At 37.6% G+C, this 23,800-nt stretch overlaps 3 protein-coding genes across 8 annotated transcripts; all 3 read right to left on the reverse strand.

The window, feature by feature from the left end:
* Positions 1–181: 181 nt before the first annotated feature.
* LOC104226378 (chromatin assembly factor 1 subunit FAS2) lies at positions 182–9,021 on the reverse strand. The gene is made up of 12 exons (XM_009778361.2): positions 8,659–9,021; positions 4,657–4,768; positions 3,532–3,558; positions 3,324–3,396; positions 2,827–2,930; positions 2,528–2,739; positions 2,342–2,438; positions 1,440–1,512; positions 1,229–1,317; positions 909–1,047; positions 665–765; positions 182–568 (listed from the first exon to the last, which is right to left on the reverse strand). The coding sequence occupies exons 1-12, from the start codon at positions 8,770–8,772 to the stop codon at positions 363–365; spliced, it is 1,347 nt and encodes a 448-aa protein (XP_009776663.1). The 5' UTR covers positions 8,773–9,021; the 3' UTR covers positions 182–362.
* A 458-nt stretch (positions 9,022–9,479) lies between these two features.
* LOC104226377 (uncharacterized) lies at positions 9,480–14,939 on the reverse strand. Of its 6 annotated transcripts, none has more exons than XM_009778357.2 (5): positions 14,573–14,939; positions 12,145–12,229; positions 11,245–11,444; positions 11,058–11,162; positions 9,480–10,549 (listed from the first exon to the last, which is right to left on the reverse strand). In XM_009778357.2, exons 3-5 carry the CDS (start codon positions 11,426–11,428, stop codon positions 9,801–9,803), a joined length of 1,038 nt encoding a protein of 345 aa, XP_009776659.1. In that variant the 5' UTR covers positions 11,429–11,444; positions 12,145–12,229; positions 14,573–14,939; the 3' UTR covers positions 9,480–9,800. The 6 variants fall into 6 exon arrangements, with proteins under 6 accessions (XP_009776659.1, XP_009776660.1, XP_009776661.1 ...); XM_009778358.2 differs by having other exon boundaries at positions 11,245–11,460; XM_009778359.2 differs by having other exon boundaries at positions 11,245–11,481; positions 12,021–12,229.
* A 6,217-nt stretch (positions 14,940–21,156) lies between these two features.
* On the reverse strand, positions 21,157–21,834 carry LOC138869505 (uncharacterized). The gene has a single exon (XM_070147125.1). The coding sequence runs from the start codon at positions 21,832–21,834 to the stop codon at positions 21,157–21,159; it is 678 nt and encodes a 225-aa protein (XP_070003226.1).
* Between the last annotated feature and the right edge of the window lie 1,966 nt (positions 21,835–23,800).

The following is a 23,800-nucleotide window of genomic DNA, read 5'->3' on the forward strand; positions in this document are numbered from 1 at the left end:
TTATGGCGCAAAGACTACTGTCATTTTTCATTCTTTGGCCATTAATATATTTTAATAGATTTGTTACACCAAAAATTAGTCAGTATCCGTAATATTTGAAACGTTCTGAGATTATTCAACTTGCTAAGTATATAATCTTCTAGCTTATAGAAGACAAACTTGTCTAATTTAACTTAAAAAATAGGTCAAAGTGACTATATTTATATAACGGGTAGTAAACAATAGGCAAATGATTCGGCTGACAATATTACTGGTGTACATATATACATGAGAAGTTGTCCAAATTTTCCCCCAACACTTCCGAGCCCCTTAAAAAAAATGGAACAAAAAGAGCAAACTAGACTTTCAGAGAACTACCAAAATTAATCAATGGCCATTGGTGTGATCCTTTTTCTGGTAGGTTTATTAGGAATTTGTGGAGTTGATATTATTGGTTCTTGTTTCAGCTCTGTTTTCTCTTCTGCTTTTCCATTATCCATATCCATGGACTTATCACTGCTAATAGTTTCCGGAACATTTTCCGCCTGTTTCTGCTCAATATTTCTATCACCTCCAGCAATTTCTTTCTCTGCAAAAAATTTCCAACAGACACAAAATCGTTAGTCAGGATGAGGAAGATAACATGGATAAAACTTTAACTATTAGTTGGAGAAACATAGCAAACCTGGGCTACATAAAGTGGATCCTAATTCATCATTCTCAAATTCTAGCAGAGTGCAGTAACCATCTTGGGAGGACAAAGCCAGATATTTCCCAGTAGCCGACCTTGACAGAGTCAAAGAAATACATCATTGCATTGTTATTTAGGTCATAAGAAAGAACGAATTAAATAATTTCTACAATGCTGCATGGGAGAGAATGGGAGTGCTGACTGCATTTGGAAAAGAATACGGAGGCTAGGAATATACCATGCTATGTCTGTTACAGCTGCGTAATGAAGACCAGCTACGATTGCTATTGGTTGTACGCTTTCCGTGTCATAGATGTACAAAGAATTCAATGTAACCACAGCAAAAATAAGACGATAAGGGAGCTTGAAGAATGAGGCTGCAGTCATTAAAAAGGATCGTGGTGGTATCAGAGAATAACACAGCACAACAACAACATACCCAGTATTATCCCACACCGTGAGATCTGGGGAGGGTAGTGTGTACGCAGACCTTAACCCTACCTTGTGAGAATAACACAGCACAATCAACTAAAAAAGGAATCCAGCAGGAGAACTTACAATTGCTTGATCCTCTCAAGCTAAAAGTCATGGGGCAAAAGCGTACTGCAACAACAGGTTTGCTGGCACCTGGGAGCATTAAAGCTGGCCTGTGAACATCCAAGGAAGTTGAGACGACTGTATCAGACTGTTGTGATCTAGCTTCTAGAGCGAATATAACGGAGTCACCCTAATAGAAATAATATAGTACCAAAGAGAGAAGAATCCTTGCCTTGAGAGATCTTTTCTGGAAAACACATAAGCAGTGTTCGATGGTTCTGAAGCAGGTGTAAACTTGTAAGAACCTGAAATAGCAGAACACGTCTATATCCTTAAATTTTCAATGCAGTGTTTTTAAAAGCGCAAAAAGAGATGAGGCCCATGTGGCTTGAAACGAAAAGTGAGAAGTAGTGTTCTCGTCCACCCCCCAAAAATGATAATCATAACGATAAAAATTTACAAAAAGGGAATACAGGTAGAACGCCTTTGATCTACCACACTAGCACTATCACATGAAAAAACAGATCCGAAGAAGTCCAAGTTTCTATCTCTAGAAGCTCTATCTCAAGTATAGTTCTACCTTCCATAGGCAGTAAATTGCAAGAAATGCAAATGAAGAGTCAAAAGATATGTAGCTTAAATGGGAATTACAACAGCTGTAATGTGGAGATTAAACACTACAAAAATGTCAAGACAGTCATAGAGAGCTATGGGATGATTTTAGTCTGAATATTTGGGTGTACTGTATCATATTTTGACCACAAAAGGAGGTCCCAATGCTGCATTTATTGGCTCACTCTGAAAGCGTAGAAATTTTGAAAAATTCATTAGGTGAAAAAAGAAGGAACTGTTTGGAGATATATATCAGAATATGATATTGCACAACGGTGACTGAACAGACACCAATGTCATGTCATTCTAAGGACGAAGAAGCATGTTCAAGACAAAAAGAACAGAAGAAGGCTTGATAGATCTTTTTCTTTTTGTCTCTGAGGATGGTTTTCTTTTTCTTTTTCTTTTTCTTTCTCTTTATTTTTTTGGAGGGGCAGTGAGAGCAGGGGAGAAGATGTAGAAAGAGATGAGATAAATTTCAGGAAACAAGTCAAAAGAATGATCAAAATGCCAAGGTTGTACCTGCAGGTACAAGCAGAAAGGAACCATCAGGGGACCAAGATAATCTTCTGAAGAAAGATGGTAGTGTCTCATCAAGAAAGAGATGATTTTTAGTAGACTGCACACATTTGCATGAGCAAAAGTTATTATGTATGTAACATTAACTTATACTGAAGAAGGCAATAAGGAATTGATATGATATTTGACCTTGGACTCATCCGGCTGTTGTGGTTCAACCTTCATAATGACATGTTGACACACAAAATTCAACTTCTCAACTCCTTTTGTTTTAGATGGTCTGTTGATATAAATCCGGCAAGATCTATCTGAACTAAGTGAGGCAGCATACTTGGACAATGGATCCCATGCCACACCCTGCACATAGTGCAAATGAGCATCCAATATCTGATGAACTGAACCTGATGAGGAAATGGCAGACTGTCAGTATAAAGATTATTTATCTTGACTTACAAAATCTTTCAGTTAGATCCTCATTTATTTCTTACCTTTGTTGACATCCCATATGATGCATGAATTATCAACAGAACCAGATATTAGAAAAGAACCATCAGTAGACCACTCCAAGTCCAATACATCCTTACGGTGAAATCTGAGAAAGGTTGTGTCATGAGTACTAGTATCAAATTAGAAATAATTTCATTAAATCAATGGATTATGCTCCTTCTGTTATTGCAACTCGAAGGCATTAGGTGAAATATCTTATCCATGAGTATTGCAGTTGACAGTTTCAAAGCACTTCCTTGCAGAAAAACTAAGCTGAAAAGTTATGACCAACATTCAGGAAGTCTGTTTAATACGGGATAATTAGAATATTATGGAATAACAAAAAATTGACTATATATCTTGACAAATGCTGAGCTGAAGCCATCTTTACAGCTTTAAAAAAAAAGCAAAAAAACCCAAGAGTGAATCTTTGTTCTTCTTAAGAGTGCTTAGTAATTCAGAATTCAGAAATGACAATTGGACCAAATGAAAGGCTTACGATAATGTCTTTAGGACTTTCCACGTTTTGCTGCCATCTGAAGAATGATGCTTCCAGATGATGAGCTCACCACCTACATCAGGAGTAGTTGCTCTTAAAAATACAAAGAGACTTAAATTAAAAAGTGGAAGAAAAAAAATGCAGCAGAATAGATCGTTAAATTATCTGATCTATGCTAAATGAGGGATTTATAGGGACAAGTCTATACCATCTGCACCAGAAGCCAAATGTTCTCCTGCATATTACAGAAAATGGTAATTCAGTCTTCTGGCTAACTAGATAGTACAAGTATATTATCCAACAGACTAATAAATCAGACGGAGACACGCATCAGAAGGTCAGTTATAGGAAAACTTTTGGTAACTGCAAACGTTACTAAAAATGAAGTACCCACAGTCAGCAGAAAATATAACTTTCTCATCGTTATGATCAATCCAAAGAGGAAAGAGAAGCTTGTAATATGACATTGACTTTGAAGTAAGTCAAATAAAACTCCAAAAGATTGTCACTTTAACCCTCCATCACACTGTTACATGTCGAATCAAATGCTGCAAAATACTTGCAGAAACATCTCTTTCTACTGTTTTCATTTGTAGCAAGAGCAACCTTCTCTACACAGTCCAAGGTAATTGATGATTTCGTGAACTTCATCACAACTCAGTATCCAACACATCTGACTGCAAAAGAAGTTCCACACTCTGCTCTGTATTTCCAGTTCTCAAATTAACGAGTGCTCAAATGCATATCCAGCAAAAAGATTCTGACTACAGGAATTTCTGAATCTATAGCAAAAATTCCAGAAAAATCATATAATCTAATAGGATATCTAACAACTGATAATCGAACTTTCTAATGTTAATCTTCTAAGCACCACAGAGGTCATCTGGATAAAAGCACATCTCACAGGAATTATTAGTTCAAGAAACTGGCTAACAAGCCATCAGCTTTCTGAAAGGAGGTGAAAACCTACAAGTCTATTTCAACGATAGCAATATTTGAAAGAAAAAAAGGAACTAAAAGAAGAAAGAACCAAGTTCACAGCCCAATGCAGCTTAAGTAGGATCAGCAGATAAGTATATCAAATGCCGACCCTCTAAAAAACCACTATTACATTTTGATTCCCAAAAGTATAGAGAAACACAGAGAAGAAAACCAGGTCATTCAAACACCAACCTTACACATAAATTGCATGAAACAACTTGCAGCTTCAGAGGAAATTCCAACACCCCTATAACCATGTATGTATTCTTGCCTCATAAAATTAATGTTTTAATTAATGTAAAATTAAAAAATAGCTACCACAATCTTTTACAGAGCAAATGACCAACTTTACCTGAAGGAGAGAACCGGAGCGCATTCACAGCAGAACTATGGTAAGAAAGGCTAGTCTGGTATGAAACCGAAGGTGCTTTCTTCTCATTTTCTCCAGAATCAATCACCCACATCTGTTGAAAATTTTTAACCCAATGTTGTCATATTTCATCCCACATAAAAATGGTATCAATAAAGTTAATATGGAAGTCCTTTAAATATCAGCTAATTTTGAAACTATTGGTTAATATTTTTTGATTGGTGAAACTAGTGGTTAATATGTCAACATGGTACAAGAAATGTTTTTATACCCCTATAGTCCTATTGTTGTATGGTTGAAGGTGCTAATTGTGCCTTTACGAATTAAGGAATGTGGACTGCAGTACTGATTTTTGGTGCTCAACATAAGCACATTAGGGAACCAGGAGATCATAATTATGCTTCTCTAGTGGAATTCCTCGAGCAAGCTGGGAAATACAAGACGCAGAGAAAGTTATTGAATAATACGAAAGCAACAAACAGAATTAGCACTGAAATAGAGAAAATAAATTCACAGACTATGTGGGAGATAAGGCTTATGAGTTAGGATCTCTTAGCCCAGCCATTATGCTACTGATTATAAATATCAAGAAGCTATCAAACCTAGGAAAATGCTTAGAAACCAACATGTTGAGGTAAAGATATTTCACAACTAAGACCGGACAGAGGAGAAGCTAAATATAGCAATCTCTATGAGTAGTGGTGGCAAAACGGATAAAAAATAGTTATTCATCCGTATTATCCACTAAAACTGGATTGGATAATAAACTTTTAAAAAAGGATCAAATATAGATAAGATCCATATTATCTACTTAAAAATAGATAACCAATGGGTTTAATTTTAACATTTGCAAAGACGAAAATTGGAGGTTCCTCAAGTTTGGGAGAGTAGGAATTCTCCCAAAAATGATCATATTCAAGAAGCTATGGATATCCATATTATTCGCCGGTTAACCCATTTTCTATAAACAACATCCCAGTATAATCCCACCAGTGGGGTCTGGGGAGAGTAGTATGTACGCAGACCTTACCCCTACCCCGACGGGCAGAGAGGCTGTTTCCAGGAGACCCTCGGCTCAAGAGAGCAACAAAGAGACAATATATTAGTACTATCAATAGAGTCATAATAAATAACATAAAATACATAATATAAAATAACAGAATAACATCAATATAAGAAATATAGGAAATACGAAAAAGGATGGAGAAAAGGATGTAAGGTATACTAATATCCAACCGACACAAGCCCTACATCCGTAGCCGATCAGTAGCCTCCTAAGACTAACTCCTAAATGGCTAGTGTTACTCTAGTATGTTGTAGTAATACTCACAGACTTCCCCCTAACCTACAACCTTAATGCTCGACCTCCACAATTCCCCGTCAAGGGCCATGTACTCAGAAATCCTAAGTCGTGCTAGGTCCTGCCTAATCACCTCCCCCAATACTTCTTAGGTCTCCCTCTACCTCTCCTCATGCCCACCACAGCCAGTCGCTCACACCTCCTCACTGGCGCATCAGTGCTCCTCCTCTAAATGTGTCCGAACCATCTGAGTCTTGCTTCCCGCATCTTGTCCTCCATGGGGGTCACGCCCACTTTATCTCGAATAACTTCATTCCTAATCTTGTCCATCCTTGTATGCCCGCACATCCACCTCAGCATCCTCATCTCTACTACTTTCATCTTCTGGATGTGTGAATTTTTAACCGGCCAGCACTCGGTCCCATACAACATAGCAGGCCTAACCACTGCTCTGTAAAACTTACCTTTTAGTAACGGTGGCACTTTCTTGTCACACAAGACTCCCGTTGCTAACCTCCACTTCATCCACCCTACCCCTATACGATGTGTGACATCCTCGTCGATCTCTCCGGTCCCCTGAATAACTGACCCAAGGTACTTGAAACTACCCCTCTTAGGGATGACTTGTGAGTCGAGCCTTACTTCCACTCCTGCTTCCGTCGGCTCGGCCCCAAATTTGCACTCGAGGTATTCCGTCTTCGTCCTGCTCAGCCTGAAACCTTTAGACTCAAGGGTATGTCTCCAAACCTCTAGCCTCTCATTGACGCCACGTCGTGTATCGTCAATTAGGACTATGTCATCAGCAAATAACATGCACCATGGCACCTCCCCTTGAATATGATGCGTTATGGCATCCATCACCAGGGCAAATAGGAAAGGGATGAACGCAGACCCTTGATGCAATCCCGTAACAACCGGAAAATGGTCGGAGTCGCCTCCTACTGTCCTAATTCGAGTCTTAGCTCCATCATACATATCTTTAATCACCCTAATGTAGTCCACCGGGACCCCTTTAACCTCTAGGCATCTCCATAGGACCTCCCTAGGAACCCTGTCGTACGCTTTCTCTAGATCAATAAACACCATGTGGAGATCCTTCTTCTTATCCCTGTATTGTTCCATCATCCTCCTAATAAGGTGGATAGCTTCTGTGGTAGATCGTCCTGGCATGAACCCGAACTGGTTATCTGAAATAGATACCGTCCTTCGCACTCTCGTTTCTACCACTCTCTCCCAGACTTTCATGGTGTGACTCAGTAATTTGATACCCCTATAGTTGTTACAGCTCTGAACATCGCCTTTGTTCTTATACAGCGGAACCATTGTACTCCACCTCCACTCTTCAGAAAATGGTTAACCCATTTTCTATCCATTTTGAATATGCGTCGGGTCAGATAATTTATCCTTTTTGCATTACACGTTTTTGACCCGTTCATATCCGACCCGACCCGACCCGTTTGTTTGCCACCCCTATCTGTGAGCAATCATTTGCTGCAACAGAAAGATAGCTGGTGGCCTATTCATTCAGGAAGAGTGAAATTTTTACTCTTATAGTTGTTGGAAGTTCCACTACTGTTATATCATTTCTTTCAACTTTTGGTGGCATAAAGGTGGACAAAACTAAGATAAGCAATGATGTAGTAAGGGTAGTTTCTGTCATCCTTTTATTATTTTGTCTGCATTATGCAATAAACACATTTGGTTGGACGTTTGCTTAGTTGTGATGCTTTGGTTCCTTTTACTAGTGCGGCTTCAATAAAAGGTCGTTAAGAGACGCATATCCACACTGTGCTTACTTATGGTGAAAGGGGCAGTTACAACTGGGTTCCGTTGTTCCTCCTACTATTATCTATTAAGGATTAGTTCAACAAATTAAAGAACTCTGAGTCTGGTGTAAAGGATCATAAAACTCCTTCAAGAGAAACATTATAGTTGCTTGGTTAACTGGATGAGTAACTCCGGGCCGTTAGACAATACTCGAAACTTCATAAACAAGTTGTGTAATTCGACCAATGTGGACATTCATCAAAATGATGATACTCAATAGGTAAGAAAATCAAGTGCCCCGTTTTCCACGTGATCCTGCAAAGAAGATGATTCTACAATCTGTAGCTGAAGCTCCAATCCTTGGAAATGGTGTTTATTGGATCACTTACATTTCATTTTCTTTCAATATCTTCCACCTTCAGCTGATGTTATCTCGGATACTCACAGCACTAACTTGCATTACCATGTGCCCACAGGACATGGCGTACACTGGAATGCTTAAAACAGGCAAAACTACTTTTATTACTAGTATGATAACTAGGTGTTTGGAGATTTGGATTTGTTGACTCAAATGAATGAAGGGAAATGCAATACCCTTCTCCCTAAATTTCTCTCTCTCTCTCTCTCTCTCTCTCCCTTATTTCCTCTTCTTCTTTCTTCTAACTGCTTCTTTGCTTCTCTTTCCCCTTCTTTTGCTGAATTTCCCCTCTTTGTTCCTTTTTTTCCCACCATTTTTCACCCTCTTTGTTCCTTCATTTCCCTTTACTGTTGTTTTCGTTTCCTTTGAGTAAAGGAGAATTCCGATATTTCCGAGGAACAAACTAAAATAATTAAAAGCAAAATTCACCATGCAAGAGAAATCAAAGTGCGAAACACAATGCAGAGAGAAAATTTAGAAGTAAAATAGGAATTTTAACCTTGATATCATAGTCGGCGCCACCAGTAGCAAGAATGCCGGAGAGATGGTGAAAATCAAGGCACAAAACGGGCTTTGTGTCGTGCCAATTGATCTGAACTGTACCTCCCTTCATTCTTTTTATTCCTTCCCTGTTCTTTTTTCCACTCTTTATTCTGAATTTTTTTTCTTTTTTTGGAATTGAAGTTGCAGAAGAAGGAGGTAGGGTTTAGAAGAACAGCTGGACGGTGAGTGATTTTGTGGGGGGAACTTTGAGATTTGGCGGGAAATTGAGGGCGCCTTAATTTCCCTTTTTTTCTTTTTCTTTTTTTTTTTAATAAGTTTTCTTTCTCTCTTATCTTTTCCTTTTCTTTTTTTCTTTCTCAAACATCACACACTTGTGTGCATAACAGCTTGTTTGGATAGTTGTTGCCGATGACAATTTGAATTTAATTATTATTTCTTTTTAAATTTGGAAACAATTTAACTTAAACTTACAATTTGAGAAGCTTTTATAACCATACAATACAAATACTCTGAGCCCCTTTTTGATTTGTTTAGGACCACAAATTTGTGCTCAATCAAACAGGTTCACATAAATTGGAACGGAAGGGGTAATTTTTAAAAGAAATCGTTTCGCCACTTATTTCATCTTATTATGATCTCTAATTTAGCCGTATAGAGATTTAGGACCACCAATATCTCAAAATATTAGTGTTTCCCATCTTTGGAAATATCATAAAACAAGCTTTTAGTGATATCCTCAGTGTTGCGGTAAGATCCCCTTGACTAGAGAGAGAGAGAGCAGTAACGCTTGCCATTATTGTTTTGGAGGTAAGAATATGATCAAACTGCTGAGCAAATGTCTATTTCATAACTTCAGATAAAACCCCTCCATGCATGGACATGAACCGTTTTTACATGTTCAGCAATACAGGAAGCAATCCTCAAACTCAAATCTACTACTACTACGCACGTTCTCCAAATCGTTTCGTCAAACATTATGAACAGAAAACAAAAGGATTAAATGGAGGTAAGGAAAAAAACATAAAAGGAAAAAAACCGAGAAAAGAGCATTCCCATATCATGAAGCTTAAAACCAATCAAGGGAATGAGAAACATAAGATGGAAGCAAACTAAAGAATACACAACTCTAACGCGTGCCTACAAAATATTTGGGAGCTGAGCATCCAATCTCTGCTGCAGTTCCTTCACCTTGATTGATAACTCAGTAGTTTGCTCCTTGTAGCTCTTGATTAGATAATCCTTCCCTTCAATCACTTCTTTTAACTCATCCTTTTCGCGCTTCAGCATTTCGAACCTTTCCCCATCTCCTCCTCTTCCCTTCTCTGAGGTATCCGAATTTCTATCAATTTCCAGGTGACCATTTGTGTGACCGTTCATATGACCATATCGGACTTCAGCTGGCCATACAGGTACTGTTGGGGACTTATCGCAAGAACCAACTTGTCCAACGCAATGATCTGCAATTGCTTTCCTCAGCCTCTGTATCTCTCTCTCCGAATCAAACAGATCCCTGTTTGCAGCGTCCAGCAACGACTGCAGATGGGCAGAATGCGACAGCTGACTATTGAGAGAACCCTGCAACTCTACAATCTGCTCCTGCATCTCTAATATTGTTTCGTCCCTTCTCTTTAACTGTAGTCTCAGCTTTTGTATCACTTCTCGCTTACTGTATATGTCAGAACCAGATTCTGATACGCATGGCGACTCGGAGCTGTTTGAGTGATGAAATGGTTTCTGTGGCAGTTCAAGACGATCAGGAGAGCTTGACCAAGGCCCACCATTCTCTTTATTGAATTCGATGGCAGGAACAGTCACAAGAGGGAGCACCATTTCAGGCTCAGACCCATTACACTGCTGCTGCTTTATAACCCCCAATCCTCCAGCTCCTGTCTTGTAAAAATAGCAAATGTTCATTAACTGCAGTAGTAATTTGGTAACCTTCTGTTTTTTGAAGAAAACTCAGCATAGAAGGTAAAAACTGATCCTACGTGGTAGCTAGCGCAACATGTATACCAAGAAAAGCATCATATTGATCACAATCCTCCCTCATTATGTTTCAATCCTTCACTTAACATCACCATAAAGCAAGCAAGATAACTGAAAATAGGTCCAACTTGTGAAGAACATCGTGTCTAGTTTTTCCAGTTAGAAAGCAACCACAAGATCAACATTAACATGCATAAGTTGTTTATGAATGAAAGTTTCAATGCATACCACTCTAATTAACTTTAGTAGTTCAAATTATTCTCTCACCAAAATGGGAGTTAGAGAACTGAACAAGAGCATAGGAAGAACATGATGCCAACATCAAATCACTAGCCATGTTCTTTACCCCGAAAATGACAACCTATATTCTAAGATAAAGCTCCAAAGGGATGGCAAGAATTTACATACCTGTATTGCAATTGTAGCAGCCATCATCATCTTGAGCAAAATAATAAGTACTTGACTGCAAATGACCGTTTCCTAACTTCCTTCCTTCAGGAGATTTTTCGTTTCCTGCATTTTAAGCCATTTCTCATATCTAAGAGGGCAGAATAACTTCACAAGACAAACCAAAATGCTTTAAACAATATTGGACCTTTTAAACTGCTGGCAGTCTTGTTCTGTTGTCTCGAGTCAAGCACCTGCTTCAGCTTGTAGCCTAAGCGGACAGATAATGTACTTAATAATGCACTACCTGCAATTATGACCCAGTTTGGCCCCTCATTCTGAACACCTTTGGACCTCTGGGACCTTGGCCCCACATTAGTTCTTGGTTTCATTTTTGGAGTCACTGAACTGTAAGATGGAGAAGCTGCAGACCATCAAAGTAAGCCTATATAGGAAATGCAGCATAACATCAATTTATGCCAGGAGAGGCACAGTTTTCTGATCACTCAAATCAAGAGCGTATAGGCTAATTGAAAAGTATTAACACTTCATAACCACAAGAAATTTGCAGCTAAACAAGTCTAACGCGGATATTTGATAGGGAAAATATCCAGAAAATCCAATGGTAAGGTGTCCAGATAAAGTCAAGTCTGGTATCTTTTGAACTCTGATTGTCGCCAACATGAAGAGATTTCCAGAGTCATGTTCATTTTTGATATTGCAAACACTTTAGTTATTAAAAGGCAGAAAAGCAAAGTGTATAATGGCAAAACTATGTGGAGCTCGATCAGACTTTGAGCCCAGGGTAGAATGAGGGTTTTTTTCCTTTGATAAAGAACAAAAGTTATTTGAAGGGTGATTTGATATTTACTATAAAACATGTAGGTGGAAATAAAATAAAGTTATTCCCATATCCTTGCTAGTGTGGTTCACATTTGTACTTTTATTTCCTTTTTAGCTAAAAGATACCAGAAGAATAAGTACCAGAGTGTAGAACAAGCAACAAGATTCCCAGAAGAAAAAATGCCCGAGTGTAGAACAAGCAACAAATTCCCAGTTCCCAGAAGGAAAGGTAACTGCAATCATGCAATTCCAATAGCATAAATACCTTCACGTCAAGTGCTGGAGCCACACCTTCATGAATCTGACTACAGTGGACGGTACAATTACAGTAGGACTTCACAGGAAATATTCTGAAAGAAAATGCAACAGAAAGCACAGCACTTATTATCCAGAAGAAACAGAATAATAAGGAAAGAAGTAGTTAATTAGAGTACAAATAGAACTAGCTCCTGTAAACATCCATTGACATTGCAATTACAGTAACCTATTGCATGCTTGCTCGTGTAAATAAGTTGTATGTGTGGAACACACTGCTCAATATTTAGCATTCCTCAGAATCTCAAAATGTTACATTCACTTGGTTCATTGAAAATTGGTAACAGCATGAATCTCACACTTCACAACACCACTCATATAAATGGTAACAGCTAAAATTAATAACTGCATCTGTTATTCTCTGAAAGTTTCTAGGGATAAAGCAAAGAAGGCAGAAAACAAGAGCTAAAGATAAGGTTGATGTGTTGTAGAAGAGTAGAAGCTGTAGGCCACTTCCAACCTCTTGGTGGTGGATTGGGATATCCATTACTAATTGAACATTTTGAAAAAGAAGTAACACAGGAAAGAAATCTCAATTCAAGACAATAGTTCTATAAGACGGGACAAGTAAGGTGATTGTGGAGAAAGTATCCCAATGAAAAAGGGAGACTATTCATACAGAGAAATATCTGAAAAAACGAGGAGGGATTTATGTAAAACGAGCATAGAAGGCCTAAAATTCCACGGTATCTTTCTTCCCCCTGAAACTTTGAAGACACACTTTCACTCTCCTGTTCATCCCCCGTGAACTGAGAGAAAAGAGTCCTAGTTTTTATGAAACTTTGCCCCTGATAAAGTATAATGTCAGACTTGGATCCTCTCACTTAAAATGGCTAATCCAAACTAAGACATTTTTAGTGGCAGAGAACAAAATTATTATTTTGAAGGCAGAGTAAAATTCCAACCTTGAATAACATCAGCAATGTATAAGTCGCACAGTATAAACACATTGAAAGATAATATAGGATAGAAGATCTGAATTGCAAAGGACAAAATAATTCCTGAGTTAGCCTTTCCATGTAAAAGAAGCAGTAAGCCTATCAAAACCATCAAACTGAATGTAAAGACTAGAAGACTATAGCAGATTCAGCGTGGCATCAATATAAGGAACTTGGCGACATATCAAAGTCTCCTTGATTCAGAGGAGTAAAGCAAAGATCCTAATGAGGTAAATTGGAAAAGGGTGGCACGAAAAAAGTGAAAGAAATGCCAGCTTTTCTGCACACGGCAGATGAAAAGTTTGGTGTTCATTTGCTATTGAAGTTGATGAATAAACTAACCCTATTATGCAATCATCAATTTACTTGTCCTCCATCACAAGATAGTCTGCTAACTCATAAACTTGAACATGATCCAAAACTGCCAGAAAACCAGAGAAATGCACAACAAGCAGTCTTCAACAGCTAGTGGCTAAGAATTAAAAGCATTAAGGTAGTCAATAGAAAGATAATGTAGAAGTTGCTTCTAGCCTAAGGAAGACTAAGTTAAATACTGGATGATGGCATGCATTCAAAAGTTTTAACAAGCAACACGCTAAACACCAATAATAGCATGTGCTGCCTATTATAACTAATTGAAATTGACATCTGCCCTTCACTTGAGGCAGCAAATAAGACATGCATGACCATCTCTTTTGAACTTCCTCCTTGACTCATTCCAAATATTTTTGACCTCAATGGTCATTTAGGATATCAAATGGCTCATTGAGGTATAGGTGCATTCAGAATCATAATTCAATTATCCACCAACTCTAGCTTTGACTTCCCATAATACAACAAAATGAAACCCGCAGAACTTCTATTTTCACGGAAACAGATCTATCATACAAACCCACTGATTCAATCAAATGGCCAGAAACGGCATAAACAGCTAATAGATGGAGACAGGGAGCAGCCTGATCCTGCTTAATACAATTTCCCCCTTGTTACTTTCCCTTGTTTTTTACTTACATGATCAAACACAAAAATATGCATTGAAATGTATGAACGCCAGTACAATGACACAACATCAACAACAATTGCTACGCTCTGTCCCAAACAAGTTGGGGTCAGCTATATTGTTCAATTTAAATTCATCTCATGCTAATATTATGCAAATACAAATAAAAGTATTAGAAGAAATATTTCTCGTTAAGCTAATCTTGACTGTTAAATGCACAAAAACACACAAGCACACACAAAAACCCCATTTATTTTGCACACACTTAACAGGTCATCCCAAATTTAAGATGAAACTATCCATAGAAATGCAAGACCCAAGTATCAAAAGAACAGACAAAAATTACAAACGGCCAAATGCCACCAAATACACACACAGAGAGAAACCCACTAATTCTACACATTATTCCCCAAAATGAAAAGGGTGATATGAAAAAGTACCTGATTAATGGGGAAGATACATCTATTGACCAAGAACTGAAAAATAAAAGAAGTTTCTGGTGTAGGGTTTTGTGGAATTAACAAACACTAATATTACTGAACCTTCTAATACAGGTGAGGCTGGCTTAGGTAAGCGGGGGCGTGGCCAAAAAGGACCAGCTAAAGCAAAAGCGGGATTTTGCCCCTTTGGGTTATGGGAGGGGTGGGGTGGGTTGGGGATTTTGCTTGTGGATCAAATCAAAATTCAAGAATTGGTGGAATTTTTGGGGAGAAAGTACAAAATATTTTGCATGTCGTACAAGTATCGGAATGCACGTTGTCGTATGACTATATAATTTTGATAATTTTATGTGGACTGCGAAATCTGGGGCCGTTAGAACGGAGCTAACGGATTCAGAGTTGTGTCATGCTCCTCTGTTTTCCTAAATATATGTTAAAGCAATATTTTGACATTTTATAAAGCAATAATTGAGACGGATAAGATCAATTTATCGTTAATCAGAAAATGTGTTCGAGTTTAAAAGTGGAAAAATTGTGTCTGGGAGTGTAGAAATTCAGTAGGGAACGTTTTCCTTAAACGAATCTAAATTTTTAGTATATGGGTGTACTGTTAAGAAAGCAGAAAAATATGCATTAAGTGGGAATTGATCCTTATTATTCTAGGTAAAAAATTTAACCTTCAACCAAGTATGTCATTTAATCTTTTTTGAGGATGGATCCCAACAGTTAATATTATACAAATTTTAAAAAATATATACATAAAATACCTAATTTTACAGAGAGACATGGATTCACGTGCCCAATAATTTCCCTTTAAATTCGCCCCTGCTCACACCCCATGCCTTACTCGCCACGAACAGTGAGACCTCTCTATAATAACATCCATATATAAAAGTTATTCATTATAAAAAACAAGTTTTTCTCAAAATCGATTTTTTAAGTTATATTTTACCTCTCTATAACAGTTTTTTACCTATAACAACAACAATCATTTTTATAACATACGCTCTTTATAAAATTACTCCTCTATAATAGTCATATAGAATCTTTAAGATTACTTATGGTAATTCTAAAAATATGCACACAATCTTTTTCATTGAATAGAGTTTATATCTTGCATATGATATAAGATTTGACGATTTGCACATGATATCTTTTTCATTGGACAAAGTTCAAAAAATATTTAGATAGAAGATTACCTTTTGCTGAAAATTTAGAAGCGCGCTAATTCAAACGCTATATCGCCACTAAGAGAATGAAATTTACGAAACAAGCTACAATTACAAAGTTCTTCCATCAATCTTAAAAAAATTTATTTTTCTAGGTAGCTTTAAAATATGTGCCTTAGAGCCTAAATCTATGTACGTTTAATTACAGATTTATTAATAATGTATTGACTTTCGTCAATATTTAACTAGTGAAATATGCATATTTTTTGAGATTTTAAATTTGAATAATTTCTTATCTTTTATATGTAACATTAAAAAAGGAAAAAATAATTAATTTTTGGATAATTTTTATTTCTAACAGCCAAAAAATATTTAAATATCAAATACTGTTATAGGTGTATAACAATCCTTTACTATAAAAGTTAAAAAAATATTGAAATAAACGATGCTTTTATATAAAGGGTTAACTGTATAAATTAATTGATCAATAAGTTACGAACACCTGGTGGTTATACAAAAGAATGATTTTTTTGTAGTCGAAATTTTATAAATCGACAGGTGAAATACTATTAAAAATGTATGCAAAGTACTAATAAAGAAATAATGGAGCTAAAATGCAAATTAAAAGAGTGGAGTGTATTGAGAGACCAGTTCAAGTTCATTGATAATGAAAATGTGGGGACAATTGATATAACATGTTAGCCTTTTATTAGCAAGCTAAAATAACACAGAATAATACTTCCTGTGTTTACTTTTACTTGTCTATTATGGGCTTTGTACACCTCTTACGAAATAATAAATGAAGTATAAATTTTATCATGATATCCATATTAATTGATGCATATTTTTAATGGATTTGAGATAATAGTTTGAAATGAGTATTTAATATTGTGGGTATAACAGGAAAAAAAGAAATTGTCTTCTCTTGATATGCTAAACGTGACAAGTAAAAGTGAAAATTTATTTTAGAATACTAGATAAGTAAAAGTGAACGAAGGGAGTAGTACTTTATGTTTACAGTTGTAGACAATAAATTTGCGTCGAGAAAATAAAATCAAGACCGAAAATATTGCAACAATCGTAGTATTTGATTTCAAATAATATGAGTGTACAATCTCTATGAATTCTCTGATTTTACTTTTCCAGTATAAATTCAAGGGCCTTTGAGCTTGATCTTGAATTTTAATTTGATTTATCCGTCGCGAACACTTTGATTGTTACCACGAATTTTATCACGAACAAGTAGCCTTGATCTTAAACGTCTTGTATTTGATTTGACTTCGATCTTGATCTTGAATACTTGAATTGTTCTTCGTTCTTGAGCTTGAACTTTATTTGTTCTTCGTTCTTGAACTTGAACTTAATTTCTTGAACTTGGTTACTTGAAGCCTGAAACTTGTAGAGAAATTTGCGACGTTTGATCCACGAGCTCTCTCTTGATTCTTGTTATATCTTCTGGTGTTTTTTCTGGGTTATGAAGACCCCTATTTATAGTTGTGGGCGGGAAGAGTTATAATAAGAACAAACTCTTTCCGGCCAATCAAATTGAAGTGTGACATGACCGCATTTGATTGGCCAGAACATGTCATTTGCGCACATGGCGCAATTTCATTGGCCTTTTAATGTGACTTGGCATGCCTTGTCATTTTGACATGTGGCATGATCCTATTGGCCCTTCTGTTTTGACTTGGCGTGCCACGTCATTTGACACGTGGCACCAAACTGACCTCTAGGAAGATGACATCTTGGGCTTAATGAAGTGGGCTTAATACTTTAGCCCAATTAAAGGGGTTAGCCCAATGGATTAAGACTTATTTATTCAACCTATATAAATTGGACATATAGAATTGATCCAATTATATTAGCCCATAATATTTATTTGGACCAAAATGTATTTATTTAAAGTATAGTCCAAATTATTTGATTAAATTTAAATCCAATTTTTATATGCCTACAAATGCCCCCTACTTTAAGACTTGTCCGGCATATAATTTGAAAACTAGGCTTGAAGTACCACATCAAATTCAAAAGGGCCAACCACTACCGTTTGACATATATAAATATTGCATGCTTTCACGTCTGTTGAGCATCAATTTGTTGTATTTGCAAGCCACTTGAAGTCTAATTTTTGCGGACTCGGAAGCAAGAAGGATGTGTTCTTGTTTAATGAGATGATCCATGTATGAAGAAGATAATTTTAGGGTGTGAGGGGATGAGTACTCATCCATGCCCGAATATCGGAGAGATTACTCTCATGGCCCGACTACCGGAGAGATTACTCTCAAAATGAACTGACTATCGGAGAGGCCAACTTAAGGTGCAAAGAGACTCATATGCCCACATTAAGATTGGAAAGTTATAGTTCCTTTTAAGGACAAACCCATGAAGAGGCCAACTTAAGGTGCAAAGGGACTTATATGTCCACCTTAAGATTGGAAAGCTATAATTCCTTTTAAGGTCAAACCCACGAAGAGGCCAACTTAAGGTGCAAAGGGACTTATATGTCTACCGTAAGATTGGAAAGTTATAGTTTCAACTCGAAGATGACATCGACTTGACGACATCGACTTGGCGGACTTTGCAGACTTCTACTTGAAGAGCGGTTGACTTTCGAAATTCAACTTGAAAAATTAGTAGACTTGAAGACTTCAATTTGAATATTTGGAGGGCTTAAACAATTTTACTTTAAGACCTGCGAATTTGAAGACAGAAACTTGATCGACGGACTTGAAGACTTCAACTCAGAGACTTGGAGGGCTTAAATATTTCAACTTGAAGAGTGGTGAACGTGAAGACTTCAACTTGGAGATTTGGAAGGTTTAAATATTTCAACTTCTCTTTTGTTTTACATTGTCAGACTTTTATCTTAGCCGCATAATTTTCAGCTTTACGCGCTTGTAACAAAAGATTGATATCTTGTCGTGGGAGATTCCAAATAACGAACCGTTTAATTTTTCAAAAATTAGACTTTAATATATAAAATATATCCAAAAGTTAAAATCAAACACCTTCATAATTGCCCCATATACTACTTTGAAATCAGCTTTAGATTCCATCATGTTGAAAATTTCGAATTTGTGCAGTCTCACTAAAAAATTAATATCTTGGGGTATAAATGTCAAAATTATGAACCGTTTGATTTCATGAAAACTGGACTTCAAAATCTAAGACATATCCAAAATTAGGAATCAAACACTTTGAGAATCGTCCCAGATATTATTTTGAATCTAACTTTAAATTCCGACATATTGATAGTTTTAGATTTGTGTAGTTTCACCAAAAAAGATTGCATCTTGCCGTAGGGACGTCGAAATCACAAACCACTTGATTTTGTGAAAACTAGACTTCAAGATCAAGACATATCCAAAATTCGGAATCAAATACTTTGAGAATCGTCCCAGATATTATTTTGAATCTAACTTTAAATTCTGACACGTTAATAGCTTCAAATTTGTGTAGTTTCACCAAAAATATTGTATCTTGAAGTAGGGACCTTGAAATCACAAACCGCTTGATCTTATGTAAACTAGACTTTAAAATCTAAGACATATCCAAAATTTAAAATTTAATGCCTTAAGGATAGTTTCAGATGATAGTTCGAAATCGACTTTTGTTTTTGATATGTCGACAATCCCAAATTAGCGCGACTTCACCAAAAGTTTGTATCTTTATGTGGAGGCCTCGAGATCACAAGACCTTTTTAATTGCCAACAATTGAATTTCAAGAGCTTCATTTCACCAAATATCTTGGGTTCAAGTCTCACTGAATTTGAAACGTTGTGAAGGCTCGCCAAAAAAACTTGAAGGTTTGGCGAACATGAAGGCATAGCAAATCCGCGAACTTCAATGCAAATGCTTGGCGGCCTCCTAAAAGAGATTAATCATTTTATTGAAGGCACCAATTTGCCATAGCAGCTTGCCCCCTTTAAATCTAAAGGGATTTAAATTTTAACAGAAGAATGGTATCTCAGCTCGATTTTCAAGTGCCGATTGAATGGATTACATTCCATCGTACTTTATTCGAACGACGATTGGGGGATTATGTATCTTTTGAACTTATGCGACTGAACTAAGAATGAAACTCTAAGCTGCCTACGTATCTCAGTGAAGAGGATCACGTCATACCATAGTTCAGAATGGGTGATTTTCTTTCTTTCTTTCTTTTTATGTCCTAACTTTTGCCTAGGCCGCCTCTTTCGAGGTTTTCAACCTAGCGGACTTTTTTTTGTCTGGGTTGTACACAGTTTAGACTCATCCGGGCCAGGAGTGTAGGAACATGCAGTTTAGGCTCATGCGTCAAGGAGCGTTGCAACTTCAAGGATAATATTTCTTCAAAAACTTGCCATTTATAGGGTCAATTCTCATGCGGCCATCTGCATCAATCAGCTTGTAAGCCCCACTTGAATAAGCTTCGTGCACGACATATGGCCCATACCATTTTGAAGCAAACTTCTCTACAGGTTTATGGGAAGTAATAATGGGTCTTTTTATGGCAAGGACTTGATCTCCTACTTGAAAGGATCTTCGGCGAACTCTTTTATTAAAGGTGCGAGACAATCGAGCTTGATAATATTCAAGACTCTATTGAGCTTCCAACCTTTTCTCATCAAGAGCCTCCAACTCTACTAATCGAAGTCAAGCATTTTCTTCATCACTGGTGCCTTCTTGAATAACTAATCGTAATGAAGGTATTTGACGCTCGAGTGGCAAGACAGCTTCAACTCCATAAACGAGTGCATAAGGGGTCGCTTGTGTTGGCGTGCGATGAGTTGTCCTATATGCCCACAGAGCTTCCTACATACGGTCATGCCAATCTCGTTTGGATTTGGAGATGACTTTCTTTAAAAAGTTGCATAGAGTCTTGTTGAATTCCTCGGCTAGACCATTGGCGACAACATTGTACATAGAAGAGTTACGTTGCTTGAAGCCAAAGAGTTCACAATTCTTGTTTATCAACCTATTGTCGAACGACTTGCCATTATCTGTTATTATGTAACGAGGAATGCCAAAGCGATAGATAATGTTTACTCAGATGAAACTTGCAATATTTTCCTTCTTTACTTCCTTAAGAGCAACAGCTTCAGCCCATTATGAGAAGTAGTCAATTGCAACCAAGATATACATGTGCCCACCAGAGGACTTTGGCAGTGATCCAACAACATCCAATCCCCAAGCGTCAAACAGCCAGGATGCAACAATTGAGTGCAACACTTCAGGAGGTTAATGAATAAAATTCACATGGAATTGACAAGCCTTGCATCTTCGAGCATAGTCCAAGCAATCGTTTAGCATCGTTGGCCAATAATATCCCATCCTTTTTATATGGAAGTGCAGCTTTGGTCCAGACTGGTGTGACCCACATACTTCAGAATGTGCCTCTTGCAAAGCTTGGAGTGCTTCTTCTTCCCCTAAGCATCACAAAAGTATTCCCTCAAATGCCCTTATGTATAGAGTATCTTTATAGTAAAGGAGGCGAGGTGCACGGTGATAGATTTTAGTCCTTTTCCTTGGATTTTCTGGAAGTATCCCATAGCATAAGTAGTCGATAATGGGTTGTTGCCATTCTTCTTTCTCAACTTTAGAAACATCGACAAGATGTTTGAGTTCATTTTCTTCACCTTCAGCCTCATTTGTCGGCGGTACTACCCATTTTTGGCAGACAGTAACTTGCGCTTGACTAGGCAGTGTTAACGATGAAGGTAGGGCAGCTAAAGCATCAGCCTTCTTATTTTCTTTCCTTGGCATATACTGAATAGTTACATCACCGAGCCACCCCATTAATTTTTTAGAGTAATCATGATATGGGCGTAGTTCAGCCTTCTTGACCTCGTAACTACCTAAAAGTTGATTGACCACTAACTGGGAGTCACCAAAGACTTGAAATTGCAATTTCTTCATATCCATGGCCATTTCAAGCCCAAGTATGAATGCTTGATACTCAACAACATTGTTGGAACAAAGTTGTGTCATGGTGAAGGAGTAGGGCAAGACTTCACCTTGGAAAGTGACAAATACTACACCAGTACCACCTCTCCTATGGTGCGCAACACCATCAAAGTACATTTTCCATGGAGGTTGAACTTCAACGACCATTGCGTCCTCATCAGGTAGTTCATCAGTTAGCTCCAGTCATCAGGTATCGGGCGATCCGCCAAGAAGTCTGCCAATGCTTGTCCTTTTACAGCCTTTTGAGGGATGTACAAAATCTCAAATTGTTGAAATTAGAGGTACCATCTCGCTAGTCGATCACTAAGAACAGGTTTTGACATCACGAACTTGATAGGATTTGCTTTAGAAACAAGACAGACAATATGAGCTTGAAAGTAGTTCTTCAACTTTTAAATTGAGAAGACTAACGCCAAACACAACTTTTCAATTGGCGAATAATTTAGCTCGTTTGGTGTCATCATCTTGCTCAAGTAGTAAAGGGAGTTTTCTTTCCCTTCACTGGGCCAACAATGCTCTAACAGACCTTTCTTGTGCTGAAATGTATAGTATCAATGGCTTTCCAAGTATAGGGGCTGCCAAAACTGGAGGCTTCATCAAGTAGGATTTAATACTCTCAAAGCCATTGCTACACGCTTGGTCCCATTTGAAAGGGACACCTTTCTTCATAAGGTGAATGAATGGTTGGCACCTCCCAGCTAGGTTTGAGATGAATCTCCTAAGGTACACTAACTTTCCTTGCAGAGTTTTCAATTCGTGAATATCCTGAGGCTCAGCATTTTCAAGATCGCATCTACTTTGTCTTGATCAATTTCAATCCATCGATGTCGAACAATGAAACCAAGGAACTTTCCGGAAGTAACTCCAAAGGCGCATTTCAATGGATTCATCCTAAGTTGGTACCTCCGGAGCAACTCAAACACCATTCTCAAGTCTTTCAAGTGGTCGCCCTTGTCTCTTGAATTTACCACCAAGTCATCAACATAGCATTCGACATTCTTGTGGAGAAGATCGTCAAAAATATTCTGCGTAGCCCTTTGGTAAGTAACACCAGTGTTCTTCAAGCCAAAAGGCATTACTTTGTAGCAATAAATACCCTTGGGGGTGCGGAATGCAGTAAGCTCTTCATCTTTTTGGTGCCATGCGATTTTGGTTATAGCCCGACGAACCATCCATGAAAGACATTGCCTCGTAACCAGTAGTAGCATCGATCATCAACTCTGGAATAGGGAGCGGGAATTCATCTTTGGGACACGCATTGTTGAGATCCCTAAAGTCAACACATACTCGAATCTAGCTATTCTTCTTCCTTACAGGGACAATAATTAAAACCCATGTTGGGTATTTAACTTCCCGAATAAATCTAGCTTCAATGAGTTTGTTAATTTTGATTTCGATCGGGGGAACCAAGTCTGGCCTAAAGCGCCTTTGAGATTCCTTAACAGGACGAGCATCATTCTTGACTGCAAGGTGATGAACTGCTACTTTAGGGTCCAAGCCAGGCATTTCTTTGTAACTCCAAGCAAAGACATTCCTAAACTCTTTGAGTAACTCAATATAAGTGCTTTCTTCATCAACTTCTAGTAAAGAACTTAGGTAGGTGGGTCTTGGTTCTTCATCAGTGCCAAGGTTAACTTCTTTTAAGGCATCAATCATTGCCTTCACCGCTTTTCCAAGTTCTAGCAGAGCATCTTTTGCTTCTTCATCTTCTTGAGGGTCCCCATCGTTGAAGGATATGTGATAACATGGTGAAATATCGTCCAATTTCTCGTCATCCTCCATTAGAGATAAAATACCATGCTCGCCTTGTGCAGTAACATGATACGAAGAACTCACACTTTCTTTGTCTTTATCATGTTCTTTAGTGTAATTATGGCTTCACCTTCAGTACCCCATCACACGAGACCATGACTTTTTTTGTCGCTTCATTCTAGAAGGATCCAAACTTTGGAAATCCTTAGAGATCTTCTGAATTTTGGGCGAAACGGGTATTCTTGTATTTCGATAATTTCTCTGAAACTTATTTCCCTTCTTTAATGGACCCAATCTCTCAAATACTAAAGTTCTCACAGTTGATATTCCAAGTCGATCAAAGATAGAAGTCTTGTTAGAA

The sequence above is a fragment of the Nicotiana sylvestris genome, chromosome 5 (genome assembly GCF_000393655.2).
Source record: "Nicotiana sylvestris chromosome 5, ASM39365v2, whole genome shotgun sequence".
Classification (NCBI taxonomy): Eukaryota; Viridiplantae; Streptophyta; class Magnoliopsida; order Solanales; family Solanaceae; genus Nicotiana; species Nicotiana sylvestris.

Bases quoted from the DNA above. Each gene is read 5' to 3' on its own strand.
- LOC104226378 (XM_009778361.2), bottom strand. From the start codon at position 8,772: ATGAAGGGAGGTACAGTTCAGATCAATTGGCACGACACAAAGCCCGTT. The intron at 4,769-8,658 runs GTTAAAATTCCT...AATTTTCAACAG, and splicing joins GCGCCGACTATGATATCAAG to ATGTGGGTGATTGATTCTGG. The intron at 3,397-3,531 runs GTATAGACTTGT...CTCCTGATGTAG, and splicing joins TTTGGCTTCTGGTGCAGATG to GTGGTGAGCTCATCATCTGG.
- LOC104226377 (XM_009778357.2), bottom strand. From the start codon at position 11,428: ATGAAACCAAGAACTAATGTGGGGCCAAGGTCCCAGAGGTCCAAAGGT. The intron at 11,163-11,244 runs GTCCAATATTGT...CTTAAAATGCAG, and splicing joins GACTGCCAGCAGTTTAAAAG to GAAACGAAAAATCTCCTGAA. The intron at 10,550-11,057 runs GTATGTAAATTC...TTTACAAGACAG, and splicing joins CTGCTACAATTGCAATACAG to GAGCTGGAGGATTGGGGGTT.
- LOC138869505 (XM_070147125.1), bottom strand. From the start codon at position 21,834: ATGGTCGTTGAAGTTCAACCTCCATGGAAAATGTACTTTGATGGTGTT.